The sequence below is a fragment of the Phoxinus phoxinus genome, assembly GCF_949152265.1.
Source record: "Phoxinus phoxinus genome assembly, chromosome: 3".
Taxonomy (NCBI): Eukaryota; Metazoa; Chordata; class Actinopteri; order Cypriniformes; family Leuciscidae; genus Phoxinus; species Phoxinus phoxinus.
In genome coordinates, this window is record NC_136878.1 from 44,528,469 (window position 1) to 44,539,184 (window position 10,716).

General features: G+C 39.0%; 1 protein-coding gene across 4 annotated transcripts in view; it reads left to right on the forward strand.

The window, feature by feature from the left end:
• ank1a (ankyrin 1, erythrocytic a) overlaps window positions 1–10,716 on the forward strand; it is a 115,981-nt gene that overhangs the window by 86,883 nt on the left and 18,382 nt on the right. For all 4 annotated transcript variants that reach the window (XM_079607157.1, XM_079607158.1, XM_079607159.1 and 1 more), the window contains 2 exons: window positions 8,340–8,967; window positions 10,448–10,716. The exon at window positions 10,448–10,716 is cut by the window's right edge and continues 71 nt beyond it. In XM_079607157.1, coding sequence (XP_079463283.1) covers window positions 8,340–8,967; window positions 10,448–10,716 — 897 coding nt within the window. The remainder of the gene's footprint in view (window positions 1–8,339; window positions 8,968–10,447) is intronic.

Consider the following 10,716-nt stretch of genomic DNA (forward strand, 5'->3'; position numbering starts at 1 on the left):
ATTTGGCAAGGTGATGTGGGACAGTGGGAGGGAATGATTGTGTCTTCCTTGGAAGAGCCTCGTCATCCCTTTTATTCCCCACACCTCTTCAGCATCAGCATCAAAGCTGTGCCAAAAATCCCCTCTGGGATCACTGGGGCATCCAGGATAGACTCTTTCTCTGTCTAAGACTGGGGAGATCAAGCCATCATCTTCTCTCCTGTATGACTACTGTGGTAGATTTTTCTTATTTCGCACCTGACCTAAGTCTACCTGGGTCTCGTCTACAATACAACGTCTACAGTTGATTTTAGTTTATCTTTAGACTCTATAAAGTCTACAGTCGACAACTGGCTCCGAGTTTGCAATCCCTAACTTGTTCCCATAACTAACTTGCTGCGCAGCAATAATAACCGACAGACTTCAGACAATGCCTTCAAATATGCTTTAATCACAGCATGGCGAATATGACATGAAACATTACATAATTTCCCTACAATTTGATTGGTTCTTCATAGGCAAACCCTTCTGTTACTAGGTAGAAGCAAATTCTGTTTTTGTGATTACTTCATATTCACAAGTTTTCATACCTAGACATCTGTCTAGTTTCATTTCCCCTATTTGTTATTTATTCACTCAAAGTCGCGAGTTTTCGACCAAAGGGTTTGGAAACATTTAAGATTCAAAATGTTGTTCCTGCAAGAAAAATAAATGTTAGTTATGATTAATTAAAAAATACATCACACTACGAAGCTCTGGTCTTCTCCATGTGGCAGAAGTCATGGCAGATACCTTGTCCCACAGTTTTGCCTGGTAATCGAGCACTAAAATGGAGTTAAATGGACAGTAAATACATTAGAAGCTCATTTCAGTTATGCTTGACTGGAAAGTGCTTGACTGATTTTGATGGGAGTGTAGAGCTTGTGGCTTCCTTACTCCTGGGGTGTTGGTGGGCTGTCAATAAAAGCCCAAGTAGGAGAATCCCGTTTACCCGGAGAGCACAGATCTGCTTGGATGGGTAGTGGCTTGTTTTTGCATGTGACTGCAACCTCATCCTAGCCTGGCTCCGCCCTCCTACATACTTCTGCTCAATTTTCATTTTCCTTCAGTACTAGGTCTGGGATTGTGGTGTATTCTTTGGTTTTCTGAAATCAAAATTTCACCGGTCCAATCAGCGAACAGAGGGAGTGGCTGAGAACGATGAGGTTGATGTCGTGCGTTAGTTTGAGTTGTAGTTTAGTAATGGCAGCGGAGAAAGATCCGAGCGATCACTGATCACTACACGGCATTTGCGGCAGATCCGAACCGAGCGCAGCGGCGTATTGTTAATTATTAGACCCAGCTTCGACAGTTGACTGAATACATTATCACTGTCCTTACTGTCAAATATACATTTAGAATTTGTAATTGTTCCGTGAATTCTTAAATTCTAAGAACAAAACCTGCAGCTCTCGTTGACAGATCTTATTCTAAACACAATCCTCTGATCATTCGGATACGTGTTTACGGCCGGTTCAGGCGCATGACCAAACGTTAGCGATTGGTTATGGAAGATCCTGAGTGGCTCTGGGCAGATCCAATAGTTTTAATCTTCAACAGAGTACCCTCCTACAAGGAAGTTAACGCTTTTCAATGGAGAGAGGCCAGACTCTCTGTACAAATGAAATGTACGAGAGTCTGGTAGAACCAGGCTTACCTAATACAGGAGCTCTGGGAAAAAAATAGTTTACAACCTGCTTTTTAGTCTGCAATCTTCCTTTCCTTTCATTGCGAGACTTTGCTATTTTTCTTCTATGGTGGCAGCACTTGCACAAAACCGTATTTCCACAGAGGTCGAGCTGCAAAGGGTTTTCCCTGCTAGCCAGTGTTTTCTGAGTTGCCACAACCATTTACTTCAAACCAACTTAACTGGGAGTAAATTGGTGGAAAAGATCCAGTAATTTGGCTGGTTGTAGAAAATTAAGTGTGGGAATGGAGTGACTCCTAGACACAAGCATTAACGAAATAAGGGAATACACAGAAACCTTGTCTCCATAGTAAGATTTTGAAATGAATCCTAAGACTTTAGCATTTTAAACCCTATCTTTGTGACTATAGTCAGTATGAATAAGATTAGTTCACAAAACCCAAGTAAATTTCTAAAAGATGCACCTATGCTTTTTGTGTGTAACGTCTCGGAAAGTGGGCAAACTGGCAAGAGTACTCTGTTTATTCAGGCAGAGCATTAAACCTGTTCCCTTTACCCCATGCTTTGTGTTTTTCTTGATATGTCACATGCAGCCCAGCCTTCTTCCTCTCCTTCTCCTCCTCCTCCTCTTCTGCACCTCCTCTCTGACCTTTGACCTCATACAGACATCATGTTGACCTCTGGCCCTCATTTATCTCTCTGTCCTCAGACCAGTTGTGTGTTTTCTTCCCCCACCCTCCCAAACCACCTCTCCCCCTCCCCCTAAAAAAAAAAAAAAGGAAAGTTATTGCTCTGTTCCCCTCCATCACCAGTTTTATGCTTAGCGCCCCCTACAGGAGGGAGGTGTTTCTGACTCACCTGTCTCCTTTTCTTTCTGTCTCTCTCTCTGTCTATCTCTCTCTCGCTCTGTCTCCTTCCACCCAAACAACCCTCTCTCGTCTTTCTGCTATGAGGCCTGTTTACATGCTCTTGTGGCACTTTCTTGGATGTACCTCATTCCATGATCTCTGCATGCAGGGTCCAAAAGTAACTTTTTCCCACTTCTGCCAATGGCGGGTAAAATTGTATTTATTTATTTATTTTTCACCTCATGACACTATTTAGCTGCTTTTAAATAACGGTGACAAAAAAGTTCTTGCAGGACCATATAGGAGTAGAACCTATTTGATTTTGACATTTTTTGCTGTGTTGACTTAAAGCATTAGTTAACTTTCAAAAAAAATTGCTGAGAATTTACTCACCCCGATGTCATCCGAGATATACATGTCTTTCTTTCAGTCGAAAAGAAATTAAGGTTTTTGAGGAAAACATTCCAGGATTTTTCTACACAGAATGGACTTTAATGGCAACCATCTATCCCAATGTTCAAAAGAAGGTTCAAATGTCCGTCTCAGTGCAGCTTCAAAGTCTCGACACAATCCCAGTCGAGAAATAAGAGTCTTATCTAGCGAAACCATCGGTCATTTAAAAAAAACAAAAAAAATAGTAATAATTACTTATTAGCCACAAATGCCCATCATGTACCATATCTGAGATGCACCACGCATTACCTCATCATGTTGGAAAGGTCACAAAAAAAAAAAAAAAAAGATGTTTGTTTAATTAGATCTTTAATTAAAACAAAGATGTCGGATGATTTTGAAGTTGGAGGAGAAAATTAGATTTTTCGGAACTTTTTGAACCGGAGAATAGACAAATAACTTCGACAGATGACGTGACGCGTGACCTTTCCAACGTGAGGATGCAATACGTGGAGCATCTCAGAGATGGTACACGACGGGCATTTGTGGTTAAAAAGTATATATATATTTATTTATTTTAGAAAATGACCGATGGTTTCGCTGGATAAGACCCTCATTTCTCGACTGGGATCGTGTCGAGACTTTGAAGCTGCACTGAGACGGACATTTGAACCTTCTTTTAAACATTGGGATAGACGGTTGCCATTGAAGTCCATTCTGTGTAGAAAAATCCTGGAATGTTTTCCTCAAAAACCTTAATTTCTTTTCGAAGAAAGAAAGACATGTATATCTTGGATGACATCGGGGTGAGTAAATTATCAGCAAAAATTTTTTAAAAAGTAAACTAATCCTTGAATGCATATTTAATTTTAAAATAACTTCAAGCATCTTAGATAAATACAGCACAGCACTTTTGTTTAGCAAACTTTTAAAAATAAGATTTAACCTATTATTTGATCAACCTTGTTTTATTTTCTCACCAAATCCGGTTTTACTCACATTTGGCTCTTAGCGAGGGTTAATTTTGGACCCTATCTGCATGTATCAGAGGAGGGCATAAAGCATGAATGCTTCTCCATGGAGATGTTGAGAAACCTCCAGCTTGAAGGGCTCTGGAACAGGACACAATGACACATTCACATGGCATATGCATTACCATAAAGAAAAGTGAAACAAAATAAAAGCTCTGTTTAGGTAAAGTTAACTTCACCTAACCCGAAAACGTGCAAATATTCATATTCTGTTATCACTATACTGTCTTTGTGGCATATGCTGTTATCGTCCATGTGTGATGCCCTTCAAATAAAAGATCACTGTTCGGCATGATGTCCGACAGCAGAACTTGCATGGCCTGTTAAAGCTGCACGAAGGCCTTGCCAGTGCTGATTGTGCTCTTTGATAGTTGTTGAGCTCAGAAATATGTTTGTTTCTTTGTTACCTTTCTTTTTTAACTGTGTACAATCTTTTATTTATACTCAATGTTGTCATTCTCCTTATGTCTGTCTATTAGCTGTGAATTCAGGGACCCTGTGAAACTCCTCACAATCCGTTTTTTAAGTGCTTATGTGAATAAGTATTTTTTTGTTCACAATTATGCATTTTCTGTGCATTAGTGGATGTTATGTTTCTGTTTATACATAACATGTTATGGACTGGCCTGTTTTTTTTTCTATAAGAAAAGTTTTTTTTTCTTCTGTGACCTTTTTATCTTCATGAGCTTGTGACTTGTGTGTTATTTGTTGGGTTTTGTGAGTGTATTTTGTGTGTCTGTCTATGTCTGTTTCCCACTCTGTGTCTGTCATAAAAGGCCTTCAATACACACAAAATGCACAAGAGCTGATGTAGTAATGAAATATATGTACTCAAACGGATGCTGGCCTGTACATAGCATACATACTACATTTTTTAGGGCTCATGTTCCCTTTGTATTTTCTTTACAAATTATATTGTGTGTCTGATACGATACCCCACACACAAATTCATAATTGAAACCATGGGGGGGGGGGGGGATAAATTAAATAGCAGGAAGATTCTGAAAACTTTGTACGCTGTTTAAAAATAGATCCAAATTAGCTTATTAACATTTTAAATAGTCATACTGATGTTGAAATTTGAGGTGCTTTATTCAACTACGTGAGATTAATAAATACATTTGTAAGATGTTTAAATCATTTTGACCACTTTCAATCTTATTTAATGTTCTGAGTAACTTTTCATTTTGTACTGAGACCATGCATTCTATTCTATTCTATTCTATTCTATTCTATTCTATTCTATTCTATTCTATTCTATTCTATTCCATTCCATTCCATTCTATTCTATTCCATTCTATTCTATACCGTTCTGTTCTATTCCATTCTATACTGTTCTATTCTATTCTATTCCATTCCATTCCATTCTATTCTATTCTATTCTATTCTATTCCATTCCATTCCATTCCATTCTATTCTATACCGTTCTGTTCTATTCCATTCTATACTGTTCTATTCTATTCTATTCTATTATCTGCATTATATGTATTATTATTTTTTCTAACTTTGCGTTCAATTCCTCCTTTTAGTTTGATTTTCTTTTATGAATATTCTCATAGCATTTTTTTATCTACTTAGAAAGCAAGGTACATTCCATTCATTATCACATAAACTAAACGAACACATAGAATGATATGCATATGAACATGATACTTTAGATGCACATCATACAAAATGTTTGATTTTTCGGTAACACTTTACAATAAGGTCCCATTAGTAAATGCATTAACAAACACTTATTAACTAACTTGTTTAAAAATACAACTACTTGTTAAGTCATGTCTGCTGAGGCCCAATAAATAACATTAAAATATACAACTTTTGATTTTAATAATGTATTAGTAAATGTTGAAATTAACAATAACTAATATTCATACATGCTTTAGAAGTCGTTTTTATAGTTCATGTTAACTAATGTATTGAACTAATGATAGAACCTTATTGTAAAGTGTTTTTCACAGATTTTTCAAATAAACTACACAGGCCTGAGGTCACATGATTGAGTATTCCCACCCTCTGAAGTCCCATTCCAGGGCCATGTGGTTAATATATCTGTCCGGTGTGTGTGTAGTGTGCTCTTTATGAGATGTCTTATCTGTACGGGGTCGTAAACTGGGGAGAGGAAACAGACTAGTCAATAAGGCCCGTTGTTTATGTCAGAGTAAGAATGTTTTTGTGGACAATACACATAATTCTCACTCCCTCTCTGACAATACACATCAGTCTCTTTATAGTATAGTCACACTTGTGTGTATTGGCATTTCTGTTAATGAGTGTGTAACAAAACACTAAAAGCTACCAAAAATCTGCTCCTTGTAAAAAACAGACAACAAGTACAAACTAAGGTGCTTGCATATTGTTGGCTTATAAAGCATAATTGTTATATGTGAAAATATGAAAACACGTATTGTCTATTATGAATGTATTTTTCCCCCCAATTATTTTTGCATTTAAACCACAATGATTTTTATTGGTATACTCTATCCATATCTATATAACTACCTACTGTTTGTTTGTTTATTTGTTTGTTTGTTTGTTTGTCTGTTATCAATTAAAGGTGAAGTGTGTAATTTCTGCAAAAAATTGCAAAAAAGGGCCCATTTCCATTGGAAACGCCAATGTTGCACAATGCTCAAACAAACAGAAATGTTTTTTTTTAATACACACTTCCCCTTTAAGACTGGGCTCTATGTCATTTAAATTAGATGAGTTTGAGAGCACATGTTTTTACACTTTATATAGCTGTGTTTTATCATTTGACTTGTATCAAAGTTACATAAATCTAACGAAGCTACATTTTTTGAGTATACTGTGGACTTTTGTGTATGTTTACAAGACCTTACACTTCTTTTTTATGAGAACAATGGTTATTGAAGATGATCTGCTGGTTGCTTGCATGCATGTTATCTGATAGAGGCTAAGATGTCATGACTCTGAGAATGAGAGCATGGAAGACTAAGCATGTGTGTGTGTATAGGGTGCTCTGCCCCAACTGCACAGTTCTGAAGGGGTGTCTTTTACTTCCTGGTTGGTGACAGTCAAAAGGTTCTCTTTAACCCCCGTTATCTCTTGTGACAAAAAAAAAAAAAAAGTGGGGCAGCGACAGTCTTTTACAACTGCATACTTGGTGCTACCACAATTGCCTGTGCTCTTGCTGCCGGCCCGAAGCTGCTGTAAGCGATGTTAGCCGTCTTGCTTACTTCCTCCAGACTTGCAGTGATACAACACCACTGGTTTTCTTAAAAAGCTACACTATTTCTTATTCTATAATTGGCTGAGCTGCTCTCAAACTAATAAAATGTACCCTCGTCCTGTCTTCGGGTCATTTTGACCCGAAATGCATTTTTTTTAATATTTTTTTTTTATTGAGTGATCATCAGAGGGGTCCAAAACCCTGGGACTTTTGTCGCACTTGAACTACGAATACACACAAAACAATTTTTAATGGATTCGAGGAGTTTTGTGGTTGAAATTTAAAAAAGTAACAAGTCCTTCCCTCGCGGGTCAATTTGACCCCCATAGGAATGCAAGGAATGCTTCAGTACACATAGAAAAAACCTAATGCTAAATGCTAAAGCTTTACCAAAAAAAGTATTTTACAATGTCTTCATGTGTATCTGAATGCATACTTAAGAGAAATGACTTTAGGACCCTGCGGAACCGCTCATTTGCTCCATATAGAGCTATAAGGCCATCTAGTGGCAAGAGTTATGAAATATCATGTTATATTATTATTTTTTTCCACAAGAGGTCGGCAAAGACACCCAATGTAAGATATTTTGAGCTGAATTAAAAGGGTTATGCATGAAATTGTGAGTTAATTTGAATTGAAGTTGAAAGAATTTGAGGAATGTGCTTAAATTACTATTTATTTATTATTTATTGATCAAATCTAGTAATTTAAAGGTAAAAAATATATATATATATATAAAAATGAAATAAAATAAGATTTCTGGACAAAAAAAAGTATAATTTTAGGGCTTCAGGTCATTTTGACCCGCGAGGGAAAGATGTGTTACAAAGTGCGAGGGAAGGATTAGGGTTTACAGTGCATTTACACTCTCAACAGCAAATCCAATGTCTGCTAACCCAAACACGCAAACTCTTTGACGAGCAGAGAAGCGCCTCTTTTCTAGAGCTTTCCAACCATGCAAGATGCACTCAAGTGCATTTCTGGACACCCAGATCTGTCAGGATGAGAAATGGCTTACAGCAGCTTCAGCAAAAAAAACGTTATTCCCCCCATTTGCTTTCCACCAAGTCAGTGGGCTTGCTCTCTAATCTCCCTTCCCTAACCCCCCTGATCTGGAGCACATCCCTCCTGGGTTAAGAGCGTGTGGGGCTGATTGGGGGGCGCAGTGGGGGGCCTGTGTCAGTGTGCCAATCTCTGTGTCACTCCAGGTTACGGGCTGGTGGTACAGGAGGAACTAATCTCACCGGCCTCCATGCAGTACAGTCTACCTTCGCCACTGGGCAATGAGCCCTACTGGCAAGAAGTGTCGAGCATGGAGTGTGCGCCAATCGCTACCACTGAAGAGGACACACTCATGGAGATGTCTGAGGTACAGGTTTGGCCCTCAGGCAATAGTCCTTCCATTGTGACGGTTGAGGATTCGTCACTGGAGTGCAGCAATGCTGACGACCTGGGCCACTCGAGGAGCGGGACTCCCGGTGGAAACGGACCCGAGGGACTTGCTACTCCGGGAGGGTTGAGTGGATCCATCGAGCTTCTCGAGGATCAGTCCATTGGGGCGGATTCAGATTACAGTGCCGCTGGGATGCTGTGTCTGAGCGAAGGGGTCAACATCAATGCTCTGGACAGAGGTCAGGGGTTGGAGAGGTCAGAAGGGGCTGTTGGGCAAGAAGTCAACAACGTTAAAGACGCTTCCAATGGAGGATTGGGAGAAGGAGGAGGTGGCGGCACAAACTTAGAAGATAGCGTATCTCTCATTTCAGGGCAACAGCGAATTTATGCTCGAGTGAGTGAGTCACCTGGGCTAAGAAGACGGGCAGATCATGGGGAAGACAGGTGAGTTGCCCAATCCGTTCTGAGTTACTTTGTGGACCAGCAGGGACTCTCTGCTGATGCATATTTTTCAGGAAATATCTTCAGGTAATCATTTTCAACTATTAATTTTGAAGAGCAGTGAAAATAAGGCAAAATTTGACCAAATGTGTCGTTCATGGGCTACTAGCGTCACCAAACGGGATTGGAGGCCGAAGCGCATTAAAAACAGTGTCGTGTAATCGGCCCCTAATTTAATAACTAATGATCTCTGCAATGGAAGTGAATCAATCAAACCTAACTTTTGCTGGACGATAACTTTATTCTAGAGCTGCTGTAAAGCCCAACATCTGTTACTGTAATCTCATATTATCACTGTAAAGCTGCTTTGAAACAGTCTATATTGTTAAAAGCGCTGAATAAATGAAGGTGACTTGACTTGCAAATATACTGCACTTTCCCCAATTCTCTACACGCCACAATGGTTTTGTCCCTGACTGGTGTAATTAATTGACCCATTGTTGCTGTGTCGGGCTGGTAGAGATCCTCAAATGGATCTATGTTTTATTAGTGCCATATAATTTAGTCTTTCTTTTCTGATGGACCGAAAATATGAATGGCTAATGATCTTCTACTATAAAAAAATGTCTACATAACAACATCGTCCACCTCAGTTCAGTTCTCACACAATGGTGTCAATGCTGGCAGATCAATAATATTCTTGAATATTAATTTAAGTGTAAATTAAAAACAGAAAATATGTCATGCAAGTTGCCAAGTGGTCAAGTGCAAAGACCACAAGTGTGGGTATTGGGACAAGCCCCAACTGTCTGTGTTTCTTTGCAGCAGAACAGAAACAGGTGACACTCGAAAAATTTGAATATCATGCAAAAGGTCATATTTCAAGCCTTTATTTGTTATAATTTTGATGAGTATGGCTTACAGCTTATGAAAACCTTTTCACAATATTGTAATTTTGAATTTGGGGTTTTCATACACTCTAAAAAATGCTGGGTTGTTTCAACCCAAATTTGGGTCAAATATGGACAAACCCAGCCGTTGGGTTAAATTTTTTAAATGAAAAATGTTAACCCGACGGTTGGGTTCGTCCATATTTGACCCAAATTTGGGTTAAAACAACACAGCGCTGTAAGCCATAATCATCAAAATTATAACAAATAAAGGCTTGAAATATCTCACTTTGCATTTAATGAGTCTATATAATATATTAGTTTCACCTTTTAAGTTGAATTACTGAAATAAATGAACTTTTGCACGATATTCAAATTCAAATCACAGTTGTTTTAACCCAAATTTGGGTCAAATATGGACGAACCCAACTGTTGGGTTAAAAAAATGTACCTTTTTAAAATGTAACCCAATGGCTGGATTTGTCCATATTTTACCCAAATTTGGGCTGAAACAACCCAGCATTTTTAAAGTGTAGTGATCACTGCTGACTGCATTGTCATTTCCTCTTCTAATTTTCGGTCTGGTTTTCCAGGTTATGTGGTGGGTCGTTCCTGTCTTACCTGCAGGATCAGGGGACTCCCGGTTGGCACTCGCCCCCAGATCCGACTCTGAACCGAGTGGGGTCTCTACAATGCTCCCTTCCTCGACAGGCAATCGAGTCGATGATGTCCTCAGTGCGCGCCGCAGTGGACTGTGACTCTAAGCCGTCTTGCCTGGCCCAAGAAGCCCTGATCGAGCCGGTGCGGGACATGGGGCATTCGGAGATCATCCACGGGCATTATCAGGGGACTCAACCTTTTG